General features: G+C 39.3%; 1 protein-coding gene across 2 annotated transcripts; it reads right to left on the bottom strand.

The window, feature by feature from the left end:
- Window positions 1–8,943: 8,943 nt before the first annotated feature.
- LOC121394761 lies at window positions 8,944–15,393 on the bottom strand. 2 transcript variants are annotated; one of them, XM_041566566.1, is made up of 6 exons: window positions 14,419–15,371; window positions 14,041–14,157; window positions 13,902–13,970; window positions 10,702–10,752; window positions 10,560–10,613; window positions 8,944–10,222 (listed from the first exon to the last, which is right to left on the bottom strand). In XM_041566566.1, exons 1-6 carry the CDS (start codon window positions 14,834–14,836, stop codon window positions 10,002–10,004), a joined length of 930 nt encoding a protein of 309 aa, XP_041422500.1. In that variant the 5' UTR covers window positions 14,837–15,371; the 3' UTR covers window positions 8,944–10,001. The 2 variants fall into 2 exon arrangements, with proteins under 2 accessions (XP_041422500.1, XP_041422499.1); XM_041566565.1 differs by lacking the exons at window positions 8,944–10,222; window positions 10,560–10,613; window positions 10,702–10,752 and adding an exon at window positions 13,273–13,822 and having other exon boundaries at window positions 14,419–15,393.
- Between the last annotated feature and the right edge of the window lie 5,973 nt (window positions 15,394–21,366).

Below are 21,366 nucleotides of genomic sequence, written 5' to 3'. Positions count from 1 at the left end.
TTTCTACAAGCAATGTAGGGTTTGAAGAGACAAGAATGCTCTGAGTCTTTGGTTAAGGCATGAGAGGAGCCCAAGAAAATAGTAAATACAGGAACTTTAAAAATCGCAAGAATGTTTGCAGATCTCAACCAGACAAACTGTAGTAGCTGCACCTGCTCTTCTGGAAACCGGATATTCAGGGTCAGTTTTATGATCACCCTGATCCTGGCCATCCTGCTGGGCAACTCAGTCATCCTGGCAGTGTTCCTAGGCACCAAGCAGCTGCGCACCCCACAAGGTTACCTGAAGGCTTCCCTGGCAGTGGCAGATCTGGCACTGGGTATCTTGGTAGTTCCTTTCTCTGTTTATGGTGAGATGACCCTGCTCTTCACTAATTACTCCAGCCCACAAGGTGCCAGTGAGGTGCTTGCTGTGGGCTCATGGCACCCTTGTTATCTGGTTGGTCCAGTGTTTGCTGGCTGTACCCTGGTATCCATCAGCACCATCTTCCTACTCACCTTGGAGAGAAGCATCGCTATCCTGAAGCCTCTTCACAAGGAGTCAGTGATCACCAGGAGAAGGACATTACTCCTCATCCTCCTATCCTGGGTATCAAGCTTCTTCTTGGCCATAAGCCCCATAATCTTCAGCAACGGGGGGATAGTTGTGGAATATAATTACTGCAGTCGCATGTGCAACTATGCTCTTGCACCTGCCTCTCCATCCCATGTCTGGCAAATACTCTTGCTTTTCCCTGCATTTGACTTCAGCATTCTTGGGGGCACCCTGATTATAAACGCCTTGTCCCTCACCACTATACATCAGTACACCCGCAGAAGGAAACTCTTATCTGGAGCAGACCAGGAGAACCTCAGTTTCTCTGACATCAAAGCTGCCAAGACAATAGGGACCCTAACTATTGCTTTCACTGCCTCCTTTACCCCCATCGCTGTGTTTGTGGTTGGAGACGTGCTGGGGTACAAGTGGTGCACCTTCTCATTCTTTGCCTTTTGGATCCTGACCAGCAATAGCTGCTGTAACGTGCTCATCTACAGTGTGTGTGACCAACGGTTTCGCGAGGGTGCGCGCCAGCTCTATGTGACACTGCACAGCTGGTGTTGCTGCAGAAGTTCTTCTAGATGAAAAGTAGAAGATATACTTGTCCTGAAGAGCTGCTGTTCCTTGGGTTTGGAGACTGTGCTTGTTGGATAACTATGGGGCAGGTTAGAGGGGCACACCTTTGAATACATGCCAAGACCAAGAGAGATTGCTTGTGTTCACCCCATCTGCCTGCAGGGATGACTCACACCACTGTTCCATATAATAGTCCTTGGATTTAAACTGATACCAAGGAGAGATTCGGGATCACAAGGGCTTCATCCTAGGGGGGGACTTATATCGAAAGGACATTATCTTACATGTAGTATATACATCAGGGATGTCCAACAGCCCTCCAGCTGGTCTTAAATTGCCATTTATTATAAAGACTCTAGTTGAAGGTGCTTAAAGGGTAGATTTGCTCTTGGACATCCTATGCCTTGGATGTATGATTAATTGTATCAGGCATGCTGGATTCTATCTACATGGTTTATGTTTTGTTAAGGGGATCTGCAAATTGTATGCTGATTCCTGTAGAGCAAGCAGTACTGTATATGTCACAGAGCATGACTGGTATATATTTATTTTTTTGTATTTTATATATATGCCATTTTTTAGTTAAGCTCTGCATTTTGCAAAGGGTTTAATTTTTGATCACCTCTGCCTTTAGGCATTACGTAAAATGTTTCATTTGGCCATCCCAAAATTGTCTTTAGGGAGGTGTATGCACAGTTGCCTTCTCTAAACTGGACACATGCAACACAGCATGGTTAATTAATAAGTCATTTAGATACATGCCTCTCTCTTTGCTGTTTTCTGTGCAACCATGCAGTGTTTGTTTCAATTAATTGCTAATTAGCCATTCAGCATGAAACTCTCATGGGTATCCCATTTTGTGAGTGAGCTAACAGTCAAGCAGGGGCCACACATCTGAGCAGCAGCTGCACCTCCAGCAAAGTCGTTTAAAGGGGATGTAAACACCAAAATAAAACTTTACCTAATAAAAGAAAATGCATTTCTAAACATTTTTCCAATATATATTCATTACAACTCTTGAATGGTTTTAAAATTTTTGGTAAATGTAATTGCTATTAAAAGCAGGACCGGTCTCTCCATTTCTACTCTCTGGGCTGTTTGTTTTTTTTTTTAAACAATGTTGCAAAAGCCAGCTTCGGCAAAGGCAGGTCTGTTAATCAGCTGGCTTCTGATACAGTGTTGCAAAATTCATATCCTCCAGGGCACAGAAATGGACAGGCAGATACTGCTTTCAATAGCAATAACATTTACAAATAACACTGAAAGCACTGACAACTGTTAGTGAATGTATATTGGAAAGTTGCTTAGAATTACAGTTTCTTTCATTAGACATTCTTTTATTTTTGGTTTGAGAAACCCTTTAACTGCATCCTCCAGTGTTGCCTGAAAGGGGCTATTTTTGTGGGATGGTAGGTATACTACAGTATGGTGCAGCCACTAACCATTTGTATAAGACACCAGCTACTACCAGTGTACTGTATCTCAAAATTACAGTTCCATCTACAACATCTGGAGGTTTAAAAGCTGGACAGTGCCTTGCAATCTGTAGTACCACTGGACCTGTTATCCTTACATAGAGGCATTCAACCCAAGAGAATATATATGTCCTCTTTATAAGTAGGCTATACATTCACTTCATTTTCCTAGCAGTGTTCCTGAAAGATATTGGCATAAACATTTATACTGAGGAAGTCCTGTTTATCACCACATCTGTTCATACTGCTGAATGTAAACTTCTTTCCATAGACTCTAATCAAACATTGCCCCCTATTGGCTAGATTAAGGCTAAACATTTTGGGGGAGATTTTTATCTTTTATAGCTGTGGAAAAAACATCTTGGGGGGATTTACTATTCGTACAGGATCAATGAAGCTACCATAAATAGCCAGCAGTAAAAACAGCGGTGGCGAAATGCCAGTGATATCACAAAATTAGCATGGACAAACCCAATGGTGCCAAGGAATGGATGTGACTACACACACAGGGACACAACCAACTGGTCAGGTTTCAAATAATTGTATACAGTCACTTATAATACAAATTCTTTAATGGATATGCATTTATTTTTCCTTGTGTGGGTACTGAATTACAGTATGAAAGAACAGCTCACTGTTTGGTCCTTTTCTGCATATTTGCATTAATATCTATGAGTGGGAGCTGCCAGAGTGCTTGTCTCAGATGAGTTGTTTCCTTATACACAGTGTACAGTCTGATACAGTTTATGGAAACTGTCTCAGTAGGGACTAGAAACATGGCTGCACCTACTCATATAAAGAAACTGCTGTGCTCTTTTATTAATGGATAAAAAAAAATAAAAAAAACGAAGAGCAATCACAGAATAAAATGGTGTAGTACTAAATATCTGTTGCTAGGTGGCACCAACCCCATGAATCAGCACATTGAACTATGTTGCATTTGCTCCAAATTATGGGAAATAAATGATCAATAATACAACATAATTGTTGTTCTTTGTCATAATAATTTATCTCTAAGGCAGTGCATTCCCCCCCACTGCCCTTTTGATGTTGTTAAACTGCAACTTCCATCAGGCTGCCCACCCCAGCTCTGGGGATATGTCTCAGTGCCATTCCCAGTGATGAGGAATCAGTACAGAGGCTGCTCTGTTTGTCAGCACTTAATCATGTTTCATTTGTCATTTTCCCTCCAATCCAAAGCAATTGCCGTAAATCCAGTGCAGTAATCTTTATTAAACTGACGTCTTGTTTCCCCCTCTGTAAGCTTTTCTACGCTTCTCTGCGCTTATTCTCATGGAAATGAGCACACTCTGTACCCTGCACACACTGCAGCCAGACCTCTCGGAGAAAGGCATCACGGAATTCAGCCTGCCTCGTCGTTAAACCATGCCCATTACCAACCCAAAATATTAAAAATCCACAAATATCAAGCAGGATTACAAACTGGTTTCTCCTTAAACAGCATCTAAACCCCTCAGAAATGAAAGTAAAATGGTCTGGTTGAGCATTTATATAAACTTCATATTGTTTGCCATTTTCTGGAATATTATCAGTTTTGCACCACTGATGTCATGCTTTTTCTGCAGCTCCGAGAGTTAAATGATGCAGGAGGCATATCCAGATTCCACTCTGCCTAGCTCTCTTCCATATTCCATATTTAGGCTTTAAAATTGATGTAAGAGGGAGAGAACTGCACAGACACACCCAGATATGCCCCCTGAAGCATCATAACCCTCTGGTCTCTGGTATAGCAGTTCAGAGCCGATATTAGAAGTTCAAAGCGTTATTACCCGAGCAACCAGGCGGGACTTTGGTCACAATGAGAACAGTAAAGTTAATAGTTAAATATAAATACTGATCTGTAGCTACAAGAGCTATACCAATTTATACATAGACATGTAAAAGATACAGACTGCACCCCATTTAGTCACAATAGAAAAGACGAGACTCCTCACCTTGATGGCACTGGCATTGTTAAACCTGTTTTTTGCATGGGCTGTCTGGTTCAAAACTGCCTGCCCATATTTCAGAAGTCTGAACTGCTTGACACGGCAGTCAGTCAATTACTTGCTGCCATTGCATAGTCCCATAACATCACAAGCCCCCCAAACATCACCCTGCCCCCCAATGTCATCTGCTCTACTCCTGATGTCACCTGCTGCACCCCCCTGCCTTGGAGGAAAGGTGCCAACCCTATTACCAGGACCCTGAGAGTGCACCTCCGTAAAGTATGTTCATCACAATATGGTGACAGCGGTGGGATTCAAAACCACACCCCCCCCCGAATAGAATGGGCTACTCCATATGCAAAGATAACATATAGAATGAAATGTCCATCCAAAAATCTTTTTGAAAAAAAGAGATTGTAATTCTAAGCAACGTTCCAATATACATTCATTGTTTGTAAATAAAATTACAATTGAAAGTATTATCTGGCTGTCCTTTGCTATACCCTCACAATAGGACTGAAATCAGTTACTTCTGAGTCTACTACAAGCTGGATAATGAAAGGAACAACCTGACTGGCAGCTACTGATGACTACAGATTGCAGTTTATCACTCATGTTTGTAAATCAGCCCTAATATATCAGAAATGATCTCTTCTTCAGCCAGGAATCCAGTTCCCACAATGCCTTTCACACATCTTTTCTTCTTCTTCTCTGCTCTGTTAATCCCAGAACAAGCAAGGCATTGTGGGAACTGGAGTCTTGGCTGGAGGACATAGACATAGTCAGAGGAGAGAGGAGGGGATTGTATGGCACAGATAGAAACTGATTTAACAATTACATTTCCAAATCAATTGAAAAAAAATTGAAAAGGTGTAATCAGTGTCAGACTGGAATGCCAGGGGCCCACCAGAAAACCTTAGACCATGGGGCCACTTTCCAGACTTATCCCTCCTCTCCTAACTCAACTTCTTTATTCTCCTAGTCTTTTATATCTACTTACTATACTCTACTTTTCCATTCTATTTTTCCATTAAAGAAATAGGGATTGACCATGAAATAGGCTAAATGGTTAAAAGCATCGGGAGCTTTCTTGGTATCCTGGTGGGCCAGTCCGACACTGGGTGTAATTAATGTTTATTGGAAACTCGCTTTGAATTACATTATGCAAAACTGTTATTCTGGTTGACATGCCCTTTAAGATATATTATAGGAACATATAATTATGAAGACTATTAGTTGAAACATCAACTAAAAAGTGGTAGTTTATTTGTATATTGCAACAAGGGTTCCCCTGTAAGGATTAGTTTCCCTTTAATATATATACATGCATATTCTCATTTAATATGGTACTGGTAAAGGATAAATGAGCCGGGCACCCACCTAAGCCTTTCCATATCCTAGGGCAGTGATCCCCAACCAGTAGCTTGTGAGCAACATGTTGCTCTCCAACCCCTTGGATGTTGCTAACAATGTCCTCAAAGCAGGTGATTATTTTTGAATTCCAGGCTTGGAGGCAAATTTTAATTGCATAAAAACTAAGTATAGTGCCAAGTAGAGCCTCCTGTAGGCTGCCAGTCCACATAGGGGCTACCAAATAACTAATCACAGCCCTTATCTGGCACCCCAAGCGACTTGTACATGCTTGTGTTGCTCCCCAACTCTTTTTACATTTGAATGTGGCTCATGGGTAAAAAAGGTTGGGTACCCCTTTTCTAGGGTGACACAATACTGTCAGACAGGTTTATAAGCTGTATCAATGTGTATACTTGCACCAATACGGCAACATTTTCATTGGATGTGCTGGTGCCATGAGTCCTTTATTTCTGAGCTCCAATACTTTATATACAGTGGGGACAGGCTGAATGTGCCAGTTTTATGTGATGTGATCAGGGAAAAGGGATGTGTTTCTCTGTTTCTCTGCAAATGTGATTAGTGAGATTAAATCACAAATGAATGTGGTTTATGTATGCAAACATGGCAAGGCTTATCTAATTATACAGGCTTCAGTACTGCCCCCTGCAGGCAGTCACCTCATTGCAGTCAAGTCATGCAGCGGCACACAGCTAGCAGTTCAATACTTTGTTTTTAATAAAATGCACCTGGTTTGGCATCATTGAAACACAGCAAGAGAATGTATTGGTTTTATACGCCAAAAGTCATGTGTTTAGCATCCGTGGAGGCTGCGATGGAATGAGCTGCTGTATGTGTGGGGCTGGATGTGTGAATGAACGGGTTGATTGGACCTGGCCCTGCACCATAGCGGGAGGTTGCTGCTGATTTTAGACAGAGGGTTCTCGGAGCTGCTGTTTATTAGCTGTTTCGAAACAATTTTATTAGCCCAAGAGAAGACTGATCTGTGGGATTAGAAGGAACTGGAACAGCAGATGAGAAATTCACAACTAGCAGTTTAGCTGGCTCACAAATAAAAGGATACACTAAACTTCAAATATCTACGACACACTTAAGCACACAGTCCAGTGCTGTTTTCCCATTTCTTTATAATCGGTGGGTAATCAGTGGGTAATCAGAGATGTCTACTAAACCCATGTCATTATCAGTGGTAGTCAGACTTTTTCAGCTCAAACTCAAGTGGAATTTTAACCTTTGATTGGGCTCCCCCTGAGCTAATAAAAAGGTTACAGATCTAGGCTTTAGATCTATTCAGCCAAATTCCAAGACTGTCGAACATCATGTAGGTTCTCACACTTCAGCCCCAGGGAGGGTCAGTCCCACAGTTTTGGAACCTCTACATAAGGGTGATAATGATCCACCCCTGCAATTTTTTGTAACCTAATTCCTATGCACACAAAATGGAAACATGGAATAAAGTATGAAAAATGCCCAGGGGATCATTACTCAACACTGATAGCACAATGTAGCCATGCACAGCCCTGAATTTACAATAAGTGTGCCCATAGGCTGGAGTTCAGGACTGCATTTTAACAAGCACCCAAATGAAAGGGCATTGTAGAAATTAAATTTTGGATCATCTGATTTGATTCAACATAAATCAGAAATTCATTCCAGCATGGCCTTGATCAGAATTTTAAGGGCGAATATCACCTACTGTAACTGCTCACTTACCCTAATTTATATCAATGGCATGTGTCTCTGCTGAATCACTGTTGGGTTCATAGGTGTCTGCAAGCATTACTGATACTGTACATTTTCATATTGGCCTCCCAGGAAAACCACACCTAGACCATTTGGAGGACAAAGGGGAGATTATTTATTGTTTACGCTCAGACCAAGTGCAAGAGTACTAAGGGGTGCAAAATTGTAATGGCTTGCGCTGGATTAAAAATGAAAAAGAAGAGACTTGCACTTCATGCATACTCTATAGAGTTCGGAAAGACACTCTCTTCCAACCACCTTATATAGGTTATAAGACCTAGGACCTCCCCCATGCTAGAAGCTTTTCAGGGGATTCCTACCATGGCTAATATTAGGGTTTAGTACCACCTAGTTACTTATAACTATACATTATATTGGCCCTTAACCATTGGACCGGGGCATTGTGGGCCAACAGGGGCAACCAACATGGCCTTCTTTTGGACCTCCACCCCCTGCAGCATCACGTCAACACCATATCTCACACCACTTATCTCCATCCTTGGGCAGCCAATTAGGGGAGTGGGCCTGGCAAGATTTTTTCCAGGTGTCCCACAGGCCTATTCCAAACCTGCCCTTATGAAGTATCGATTTACCTGTCTCCAAAATACCACTAGGGGCGACATTTATAAAGGCTCGTATGAATAATACGCATACATTTACGCACTAATATACGCTAAATCGAAATCCGGCAATTTATTAATGTAGTTACCGGGAAAAACTCGATGGCTGCGTTATACATACACCATGATTCGCAAGTCACGAGATTTTCTGCCACTGGATAAGAATCGCTTATTCATCAAGTGGCGTTTTTATTTCTCTCTATAAATTACGATTCAAAATTCGCTGTTAAAATACGCCTATGGATCAATGACGATTTTATATTGGTTGCTGTTCTTGCCTTAATAAATGTTGCTGAAATTCCTTGTTAATGATCCAGTACATATAGCAAAATGTATGTAGCTCCATAAAACATAATTAGAGCTAGATGAAACAGTTTAGACAGAGACCATGATCGCTATTTAACTAACTACGTAGAGAAATAGAGAATGAAGATAGATAGGTGAATCAGTCAGTGGCACAAGAGGCTCCACAGGTGAATTATCGCAGGTGAATCGGTCATTGGCACAGGTGAATCAGTCAGAGACGAGAGATGATAGATAGATAGATAACGAGGGGGAAGAGAGATGGATATAGATAGACAGACAGATAAGAGACTGTATCACCCTATACATATACAGACAGACAGACAGAATAGTAATTGATAAAAAAAACTACTTCTCAGCCAACAAAAGTACACCAGAGACTTATTTTTATTGTGTAAAGTTTACTTATGCCTGTATATCAACTTTGAATTATTAACTAGGCAACACAATGGTCTGTTGTGTTACAGTTGCTCTTATTATTCTCACAGTCACATTTGAGAATTTAGTTACTATTAAAGAATTATCTGTAGATTAACATAATTAAACACAGGAAAACTTTTTTGGCATTATTTGCAATTTTTGCATTATCTTCTCAATGAAAATAAAGGAAGGGTAATACCCAATAGCATATGTTCAAAACATAATTACTAATGTAATATGTAGATACACATAATTTACTTATGTGTTTCTATCAATTTTAGAATATGTATTGTCTCCTTAATTAACTATGCAACACAATGGTCTGTTGTGTTACAGTTATTATTAACACAGTCACATATAGGATAACATAATTAAACAATAGAAAAAATGTTTGGCATTATCTGCAATTTTTGCATTATCTTATCAATGAAAATAAAGAAAGGGTAATGCCCAAGAGGAATAGTGACACACTCCACATTGTCCTCCAACCTCTCTGAAGTTTGACACCCCCTTTCAATGAGAAAGAGAAGAGCACTCAAACACAGATTAACTGCTTTGATAAATGTTTATTCATTCTGCTAAACACTGTGTTTAGCAGAATGAATAAATATTAATCACTAAACAGACAAGTTTGATTGCTCTCCTCTTTCTCAATGAAAGGCTGATATTCCAGGATGATCGTTAAATCCTTCTGAGTGGATTAAAGCTTTCATTATAAAAAGTGCAATTAGGCTGAATGCAGATTCCTACATTTTTGACAAGTTGACACCCCCTCAAGTATGATGTCACTCATGAAGTTACTGACTGATGTGAGTTAGTAAAACAAAGTATTGCGGGGATGTGTGTATAATTGAAAAAAATTTGTAAAAAAAATTCACTGTTTATATTCCAAGTTGGCATGTTGTAGTTAAAATATGGAATGTGTTAAAATATGGAATGTGTCACTATTCCTTTATCTAAAAAAAACACCATAAATCTAAATGTAATGACTACAATAAAATATTTTTCTAAACTTGTGACTGTTGCTCTGCATCTTGCTGGATTACAAAAGAAACCTTGAGTAAGGGTTCCATTTTTTGAAGCAGAAAGTCCACTTTGTTGTCCACTTTCTGTATTATCTCTTTCACTTCAGTTAGGTGAATGTCACAATCACATGTATGTTTTTTCTTTTTGTTTCTTTTTTTAGATGAAGGCATTGCATTTGTAGAAGTTGTTGAATCAATTGTATCTACAAAAAAAACAAATAACTTTATAACACTGCTGCCCATCGTATACAGTAACTGATCATAAGTTCACTTTTGACTACAAATCGATTTTACGACAGACTGAGCTTCCATTTGGATTTGCCAAATAATTCTCTATTATTGATAATAGTAAGTAATAACTATAACAGTGTTGCCTATATACTATTTTTCTATAGACTTCAACATTATTAAGAAAACAGAAGAAAGTAGAAAGGAATGTAAGCGAAAAGTCTTGGGAAATAGGGGGGGGAGAGAGAGAGAGAGAGAGAGAGAGAGAGAGAGAGAGAGAGAGGGAAAAAATAAATACATTCATCATTATACCTGATGTTTGGCTTTTTTCAGCTTCATTTGTTGAAGTTTCACCCTGGGAACTTGCTATAAAATAAATATAAATTAAATTAAAACTGATAACAGAAACAACGATAAAAAAGTTTTGAAATCATAGAAAGACATATATAATTACCTGTTTTTTGACTTGTACCAGGTTCATTTTCCATGGCTTCTGTTGACTTACCTAAAAAATGTATATGATCAATTAATACAATAAATAACATAAAATAACTCATACTCATATTGGTATAAGGCATACAGTATATGCACCTATGTCTTGTAGTATCTGTAAATATAGCTTCTTTTCCCTACTTTTTAGATCTGAATAGCGTACTTGAACTTCTTTTATAGATCTTTGAACTCCAGTCTTGCGTCCTAATATTCGCACTAACTTTCCCATAACTTTGTGCTTATAAGCATTCGTATTCACAACTGGTGGATTGTCATATGTATACTTATCTAGGTAGTCAACCATAAAATGCAGATCCTCAAGGGTGAAATTTTTTTTTTTGGCTAACACAGATTGTTGCTCCATTCTTCTGTTGTCCAGTGTTATCTCTATTACACATTACAAAATCTCGCGTGATTGTGGTAGTTGCGTGCGTAGCGTTATTGTGTGATGCGTATTACGCATAACGATCGCCGCAGGACAGTGAGTAGTCGGTGAGAATAATGGAAATGATTTTGTCAGACCTATCGATTTCATTAGCAAGAAGAACCATAATACACAGAAGACAGCGTGTCAGTATAACCTCTAGAAGCAACAACGCTGACAACCACCAGAATATTGTTAAAGTCAGAAGGCCTAGACTATTTCTGGAAAGAACTAACCTTGACAACCTAAGTGACAGTGAGATAGTTCAGAGATATCGCCTAAACAGAGAGGCTATACTCAGCTTATATAATAATATAAAAGAAAAAGTTGAACCTTTGACTGGCCGGACACATGCAGTACCTGGACAAGTAAAATTACTGGCTGTATTACACTTTTTAGCAACAGGCTCCTTTCAGGCTGTTACATCTATTGTTTCAGGCATAAGTCAACCTACCTTTTCAAGGTATTTAGAAACTGTTTTAACAGCAATTGCACTTAAAGCTAAAGAATACATTCATTTCCCTCAAAACAGAGCACAGTGGGATGATGTAAAAATTGAATTTTTCCGAATAGCTGCAATGCCTAATGTGTTAGGTGCAATTGATTGTACACACGTTCCACTGCGGCCTCCTCGCCATGGTGAAGAGCAATATAGAAACAGAAAGCACTTCCACTCAATAAATGTACAGATGGTCTGTGATGGTAAACATAGGATAATGAGTGTTAAATCAGGATTCCCAGGTTCTACACATGACTCGTATGTTCTTCGGCAGTCCTCCTTATTTCAAAAATTTGAAGATGGACACATGCCAGATGGTTGGTTACTTGGTAAGTATATCTGTGTATGCATTACAATTCATGCCTAAATAACTTACATTACATAAGCATATGATGTAAAGGAGCTTTCAGATTAGCTAACAAAAAAAAGTTTAAAAATTTAATAAAGGGGTGGTTCACCTTTTAGTTAAAGGGGAACTATAGCAAAAATGAAAATTTTATCAGTTTTAAATTCTGCTTTGTTTCTGAAATAATCAAGTTTTTTTCCACTATCTCTCTCAGCATCTGTTTCTCCTCATTCTGTCTCCATGCAGCAGTTGGGTGTCAGATGAATGATCCAATATATCTCATACGGGGCTCCTTTTGCATAGAAGATACAGAGTTCACTGTACATGCAGATTTTGTGCAAAAGGCAGCTCATTTGTCATATTATGATTGTACTGGAAACAGTTATTTGAGTGAACTCTAATACATCTGCTAGGAAAGGAGCCCCCCCTACAAGATATATTGGATCATTCGTCTTGACACCCAACTGCTGCATGAAGACAGAATAAAAACAAACAGATGCTGAGAGAGGAAGAGTGAATATAAACTTGATTATTTCAAAGTTTGTTATTTCAGTATGAGAAAGCTTATATTAAATATTCTTTTTCGCAACATTTTCCTTTTAATTAGTATAATGTGTATATTAATGCATATATAGTATATATGATGTATATATTATTTCTTTATTGTCTAAGGTGACTCTGGTTACGGATGTCGTCCATGGCTCATGACTCCTGTACTAAACCCACACTCACAAGCTGAGGAGAAATACAATGAAGCACATCGCAGCACACGATCAGTAATTGAAAGAACATTTGGATTGTTAAAAGCCAGATTTAGATGTCTAGATAAATCTGGAGGAGTTCTACAATACACACCCAAAAAAGTAACAAATATCATTATAGTGTGCTGCATTCTGCATAATCTGGCTTTAAAGCATGGTGTGCCTGACATAGAAACGTATTCTGAAAGTGTGCAAGAGCAGTTAAGCTCCAGCTGTAATGAAACTACTGACAGTGGAAGAAATGTGAGGATGCAGTTAATCAACTCACACTTCAGATGTAAGTTTTTGTAAACTTTTTATTTTGCTTACAATGAACAAATGTTAACCATATTCTTTTTTCCCACAGAAAATGTCAGAAATGGATTACCAATTCTCAATGTCAGTTATCTGTGACAATGTAAATTCTACGGAACCATGTCAATATTGAACTTCAGAAGAGCACTTTTTGGAAATGCAAACTTTCAAAAAATAAAACATGCTATGGAACAAAATTTGTGTTTTGCACTTTTTTTTACTTCTTTCTCTTTTTAGTGAAAACTTTCTCAGATGTAATTTTAGCAGCATTGCTATCAGTTTTATTGCGACCATTGCGGGTATTGTATTTTTGTGAACTCAAAGCAGCAGCAGAGACAGCTTCAGTAGTAGGATTACAGTGGTTTACTTGTTTTGGTTCCTGTAATATCTTGTGCAATATTTTATTATTCTCTTGCATCAGAAATAACTTTCTTGAACGGTACTGTTTGGTTCTCTGAGAATCTGCCCTTTGCTGATTACGAATCTCTAACACATGTTGATTTAACATTTTAAGGTGAGCCTCAACCTTATTCATCTTTTTTATTTTCCTTAATTCCAGCTTTCTCACAGCATTTGTATTGGTACTAAAATTTTCAACGACTTTTGAGAGAAAAAGAAGATCTGAAATTTCTCCTCTATCATTATTTTCGCTTGTATTAGGATATGTTCTACCAGGGTTGTCCATGTGATCCCCTTCACTTTGCAATACAGGTTCCAGTACCAAAGTCACAGTTGAACCAGCATCATCATTTGGGACATCTAAATCAAATATATTAGTTCATTGTATGTGACATATATACTGTAATGAAAAATAATAAACATACATAATAATACTAACCAGGGAAATCACTAGAATATAGTATGTTGTCCTCTGAAGCATCATGTTGGTTTGAAAGATCGGTATCATCTGTTAAAAAAAATATTGTTTAGCCAACTAAATATGCATGTAGAATTTAGAATAAACATATAATACATACCTATGTCACTAGGTCCTCCAGTGGTTGCTGATGAACATGTACCTTGAGTGGAATTTAACATCTGAGTAGGATTTTCATGGTTTCCAGTCACAACAGACCTTGATGAAACTGCAGAATCTTAAATAAAACAAATAAATCAAAGAAATAACAATAGCCATGGGGCATTTTAAATATGGCTCAATAGCCCAGGTTGATAGCAGATAACACATAAGCGCCGTTTCCCCTTGTAATGGCTGCCCACATGGCTACACAGCAGCGTAGTTTTAACAGTGCAGGGCAACAGTACATTGTTTTATTGTTTAATTTGTTCCTTTAAACTGCTGTAAAGGGGTACATACATATGAACATAAGAAAAAATAGAATAAAAAGAAATCTTACCATCAGTGTCAATGTGCCCATCGATGCCATCTACTATATCTGGTCCCATCACCTTTTTAAAATCTTCTTCATATTCCAAATAATGTATTTCATGTGGAGCACCACCTCCAGTACCACGTGCATACTTCTTTTCTTCAGCTAACTTTTTCTTCAACAACCTTTTGATGTCGCTGACTCTTTTCTTGCAATTGTCAATTGTTCGTGGATGAGCACCCACTGCATTAACTGCTTCACATATTCTCAGCCAAAGAGCTCTTTTACGTGCCTGAGAAGTTTTTGGAGCTAAATGCCCATAAATGTGATCATAATACTGAACAACCTTGTCTACCAAAGCGCAGTTCTCATCGAAGGTGAATTTGATATTTCTTCCGGCCTTTGTTGTATGACCACCACTTTCAGAGTTATCATCAGCCGCCATTACAATTCCTTCACAATGAGAAATGTGTGTTTTGCGAAGATACGCAAAATTTCAACCATGCCTTATAACAAAACGTGACGTAAATGCCAGAGCATGCGCATTAGCACCAGTGAATGCTACGAAAACGGAGGTAATGCTCATGCGCAGTAACATAACACGTCACACGTTATTCGCTGATTTACACATAATAATATCCGCATCAAATTACGATTCAGTGCGCTAACCAATCGTCGGAAAAATACGATACGATACGCATTCGCAAGTATCGTAAACATACCTTCATAAATAAGCGACTAAATTATTTCATCGCCATAAACGGATTACATCGGAATGAGGCGTGCGTGTGCGTATTTATGTACGGTAATATTTTCGCAGCATAATAAATGTCGCCCTAAGTGTGAAATTTTCTGTGACAGAAGTGATTCAGACAGTTAGTAGCTCCTTCCTTACAATTTATTTCTGTCCAGTTCCAGTGGCAATATCTCTGTCTGGTTTATTCATTACTGTTATGTGTGATAGCTGAAATCTGGCATCTGTTGTATGTGGATGAAAGTGACACATCTTGGCACACTGGGCTGAAGCATATATAGTACTGTCCTTAATACTCTAGAATCCAGAACAAATGGATACCCACTGACTGGCCATTGGTGATGTAGCTTATTGGCTCAGGTTACTGGATCCCATAGGTATAGGTTTATATAAATTACAAAATCAGCAAGTTAAAAACATTAAAAAGAACCTTAAAGGGATTCTGTCTTGATTAAATTATGGTGTCGTTTTTTTTTTAAAATTGCACTGTTTACACTGCAACTAATTCACTCTACCATATAAAATTTAAATCCTAACCTAACAAGTCTATTTTTTTAGTTGTAATATTGGTGTTTAGGCGCCATCTCAGGTCGTTTTGCCTGGTCATGTGCTTTCAGATTGAGCCAGCACTTTAGGATGGAAATGCTTTCTGGCAGGCTGTTGTTTCTCCTACTCAATGTAACTGAATGTGTCTCAGTGGGACCTGGATTTTACTATTGAGTGCTGTTCTTAGATCTACCAGGCAGCTGTTATCTGGTGTTAGGGAGCTGTTATCTGGTTACCTTCCCATTGGTCTCTTGTTAGGCTGCTGGGGGAAAGGGAGGGGGTGATATCACTCCAACTTGCAGTACAACAGTAAAGAGTGATTGAAGTTCATCAGAGCACAAGTCACATGACTGGGGGCAACTGGTAAACTGACAATACGTATGTCTAGCCCCATGTATGATTTCAAATTTAAATATAAAAAAAACAGTTTGCTCTTTTGAAAAATGGATTTCAGTGCAGAATTCTGCTGGAGCAGCACTATTTGGTGCATTTGGAAAAACATGTTTTCCCATGACAGTATCCCTTTAAGGTGGATGGGGGCATTCATGTGGCTTCTGTTTTAAGTCTGAAAAAAGTGATGGTCACAAACCTATTAGTTAGTTAGTGAAGCACACGCAGGCCTTAATTATTTGTGCTTCTTAAGAAGAACTAACGTGTTTGTCCAGTGGAATGATTTGTTCTAGGATCAATAAAGCAATCAGAACTTTGTGCCTCAAACACAGAAATGCAATGAGTCTATAGCACAAACCATCTCCTCTGTCGCTGCCAACTGTCTGCTTTTTAAAGGGAAACTAAAGCCTAGCAAAGAGGTAGGGTAGAAATGCAGCACATTGGGGGTCATTTAGGAAACCACAGGCAGTTTTGTCAACTTTAACTACCACCTTCTACTCTTTCTGCATTGCTGCTATGTTCTGACACAAAACACAAAGACCTGTTGCTACTCACATGAATACAATGCTAACTGCGGTAGTCACTGCTGTTTTGGTAAGGGGCGGAAAGGTACTAAATAACCCCTATTTAGTTTTAGACTTTATATACTCAGCTTCGGACTGAACAAAGGCCACCACAGACCTTCTCAGCAGCTTCCCAGAACACACTGAGCATGTGCAGTGCCCCTGACACTCCTAACAAAACTCAAGATGGTGAGCTCATGTTCACAACTTGGAAGGCCTGGATCATTACTGTTATAGATAGGGTTGTTGTTTGGCTGGTGTTTTACTGGTCTGGTCATGGTCAGTATAAATGATGCCAATGTTATTAATAGGGAAAAAACATAAAACTGTAAGAAGGCTGTTTTTATTTCCAGAAAAGGTGGCAACCCTTGTTATTGAGATGCTGAATAGTGATGTCGGGACTGACCCGAAACCTGCGGGACCCAGGTCGGGTGGGTTTGGGCCGACTCCTGCACAAAATTTTGGGTCGCTGGTGGTTGCGCGTCGAGCTAGCAACCTAGTACTGCCAGCTTCCGGGTTCTGGATCGCGCCCCGGCCGGGTGCGGTTCCGGAGGGGGCGGGTTAGGGTCGGGTGTGAAATTCTCAACCCGCACATCAGTAATGCTGAACCTTTAGAATGGTGCAGTACATTCAGTCCGAAGCTGAGTTTATACAACATGTCATTTCTAGCGAGATTTTAGGGTATAATTCTCCTTTAAATAGACAGATTCCATGTGGCTAGATCCCACTGCACAGTCTGTGCTTTATAGGTTTGAAAAAATATTCTCAGTTAGAACATTCCCAATAAATTCGCTAATTTGCTACAAAACATTATCTTAGCAGTCGGCTAATTTCCGACCGCTGATGTTACTCGCTGTGATATAATAATATACAGCATGTTCTCAGCCGGATGACAGAAGGTGTTCATTTGTCACAGTAAAGGATTCTCTATAGGTGTTTTTGTATCAATGTGTTTAACTATTTAGAAAGGCGCCATGGGTGAATGACAAAAGCTGTTTGTTATTTGCAACTTGTACATTACCATTTGCATATTAACAGCAGCGTTTCAAGCCTCAGAAGGATTCTTTTTCAAGCCATGTAAACAGCGTTTCCAACGTCAACAGAGTATTAGCAAATCCATCTGAGGAAATTACATAGTACAGGTATGGGACCTGGGGTTTTCTGGATAATGGATCTTTTTGTAATTTGCATCTTCATACCTTAAATCTACTAGAAAATCATTTAACCATTAAATAAACCCAGTGGTTTTGCTTCCAATAAGGATTAATTATATCTTAGTTGGGATCATGTACAAGCTACTGCTTTATTATTACAGAGAAAAGGAAATCATTTTTAAAAATTTTGATTATTTTTTTATAATGGAGTCTATGGGAGACGGCCTTTCCGTAATTTGGAACTTTCTGGATAACAGTTTTACAAATAACGGATCCCATACCTGTACCACATTCATATCATAAAAACAGATACAATATAGATAATCCTTATTTAAGACATGGGGATAAAGAGAATTCAATCTATGAATCCACAAAATCTCTCTTTGTTTTGATTCATGATCTCCTCTGTAATGATGAGGGGATTGTTGCAATTTACTGTCTCTAAGACAGTAAATCGTAACTGTTCTGCCATATGACCATGTTCCTTAAAATGTGTGGAAAGTGTTAATTTATAGTTGAATTGGGTGAAATGGGTGATTGTTTTTTCTGAACTGATAGGGTGCCTTTGAATCCCATTACGGTTCCACATAACTGCAAATAAAAAATATCCTGAAAGACAAAATTATTTATTCTCAGTATTATCTGCAATGCCCCAAGGGATAATTTGTAAATCCCTATGCTGCCCACTTTTCTGCCCACTTTTATGTAACTATATGAGCAGGTGTATGGGTCCCTCTGACTGGCCTCCCCGATAATTCATCAATCAGAGGAACGGAGGGTCACCTGTATTTGACGTGTTCTAGAACATTATACCCCTGCATTGTATCTGCTAAAAGAATTTTGCAGCAGCCATCTACCGTATATACTCGAGTATAAGCCGACCCAAGTATAAGCCGCGGTACCTAATTTTACCTACAAAAACTGGGAAAACGTATTGACTCGAGTATAAGCCTAGACACAACTACAGCCCTGTCTCCCAGCAGCGCACATTCAGCCAAAGCGACCCCCCCAGCGATCAACCGGACTTCTTTGCAAAGTTGATGGTGACAGAGAATTGCCATACAGATTACTGTGTGCATTGTCCCACTGTCCCACTACCATGTGCAGAGGGTGCTGTGTGATATTGCCATCACTGTTAATCTTTCGTATAACCAACAGAGGGCGCTGTGTGATATTGCCATCACTGTTAATCTTTCGTATAACCAACAGAGGGCGCTGTGTGATATTGCCATCACTGTTAATCCTTCATATAACCAACAGAGGGCGCTGTGTGATATTGCAGTCACTGTTATTCTTTCACATAACCAACAGAGGGTGCTGTGTGATATTGCAGTCACTGTTATTCCTTCATATAACCAACAGAGGGCGCACTGTTATTCTTTCATATAACCAACAGAGGGCATTGTGGGATATTGCAGTCTCTCCCCAAGCGAACTGTTGGTATAGGAATGATTAAAAGTGACTGCAATCTTAGCTACTGCCCACTGACTCGAGTATAAGCCGAGGTAGACCTTTTCAGCCCATTTTGGATGCTGAAAGACTCGGCTTATACTCGAGTATATACGGTAACTTAAATTAAGTCACTGACAACAAATGCTCGGTAAAGCCCTATAGCACCATGACTGTTTCTCTGCAACAGTGTGTGCCTTATAAATTGGTCTCCTATGCAAGACTGTTGGTACAGAGAAAAAGAATCTTTGATGGAAATGTTCTCTACATCTGAAGGAAGAAGTTGTGTTGACAGCATTGTTCTCACACGAATGCAGAATCCCAAATTCTTTCTACTAATTGTATTAGTAGTAAGGAGGCCTACCTAGCATATGTATGATTTTTTCCTTTCTATTACTTCCCAAACAACTACTACATTTTCAAATGAACACTAGAGTAATCAGTGAAATATTTATTCAATTCTATTGAGCTAGAATAAACATCCATGTAGTAGTTACTCTACTACAGTGACCTGTTGCTGCTACTTAGCATTCTAACAATTGGTCTAAAAGTCAGATTATGTGATTATTTGTATACTACTCTTCAAAACAAAATACCCTGAGATTATGAGTGGTTTTAAGGGAAGAGAGTCAGGAAGAACAAGTAATGATGACTTGGTAGGGTTGTGGGAATTTGTGGTCTAAATCTGCCTAATGAGTTCCAAGGGATACACATCTCAGAATAAAAATACTAAACATTGGCATCTGTTTACTTTAAAAAAATGATATATAATCCAACTAAACAGAATTCCCTTGAAAATATGTGCTGTTTTTCTTACTGATCTCTATGCTAAGAATGTATTTAAAGTGGTTGCAGAATGCATAATACAAAGCACACAAGCCAAACAAGCCCACAGGTTGTTTATACCTCCTACCAGGACACCCTTGTACCAAACTAGAAAACAAAACTTGTGCTGGTTTTAACACCACTTACAGATAATCCCCCGAGCAGTCAGTGAAAGAGCAAAGCTCCAGTGCAGTGGTTCAGTTTCTAGTGAGTCTTTCAGGTAAAGTGTAATTGATCCTGTTGTGCAGCTATGAAGCTGGTCCTTCTTGACAGATAGTCAGGTATAACAAATTCCAGGAAAACCTGGACCTAGTTCAAATACACCAGATACTAATTAATCATCTAGTTGTATATTCAGTGCATGGATACAGAATATAGACAGTTTCCTATGGTGCTACAATGTATATGTGATGCTTATTAGAAGTGATAGAAGGATGCAATATTAAAGGAGCAAGGTCGCATTAAACACCAAGGGAGAGTGTGGGATCCAGATGCTCAATAGTCCACCATATATCCAGTAGGGAGAGATGGTGCCTATAGTAACAGTGGATAATAGTCTCTGGGAAGGGAGTGTGACTGTGGGATAGCAGGTATAGTAGGGAGAGATGGTGCCTATAGTAACAGTGGATAATAGTCTCTGGGAAGGGAGTGTGACTGTGGGATAGCAGGTATAGTAGGGAGAGATGGTGTCTATAGTAACAGTGGGATAATAGTCTCTGGGAAGGGAGTGTGACTGTGGGATAGCAGGTATAGTAGGGAGAGATGGTGTCTATAGTAACAGTGGGATAATAGTCTCTGGGAAGGGAGTGTGACTGTGGGATAGCAGGTATAGTAGGGAGAGATGGTGCCTATAGTAACAGTGGGATAATAGTCTCTGGGAAGGGAGTGTGACTGTGGGATAGCAGGTATAGTAGGGAGAGATGGTGTCTATAGTAACAGTGGGATAATAGTCTCTGGGAAGGGAGTGTGACTGTGGGATAGCAGGTATAGTAGGGAGAGATGGTGTCTATAGTAACAGTGGGATAATAGTCTCTGGGAAGGGAGTGTGACTGTAGGATAGCAGGTATAGTAGGGAGAGATGGTGTCTATAGTAACAGTGGATAATAGTCTCTGGGAAGGGAGTGTGACTGTGGGATAGCAGGTATAGTAGGGAGAGATGGTGCCTATAGTAACAGTTGATAATAGTCTCTGGGAAGGGAGTGTGACTGTGGGATAGCAGGTATAGTAGGGAGAGATGGTGTCTATAGTAACAGTGGGATAATAGTCTCTGGGAAGGGACTGTGACTGTGGGATA

This window comes from Xenopus laevis, chromosome 6L (assembly GCF_017654675.1).
Source record: "Xenopus laevis strain J_2021 chromosome 6L, Xenopus_laevis_v10.1, whole genome shotgun sequence".
NCBI lineage: Eukaryota > Metazoa > Chordata > Amphibia > Anura > Pipidae > Xenopus > Xenopus laevis.
This window is presented reverse-complemented; position numbering and strand designations above follow the sequence as displayed.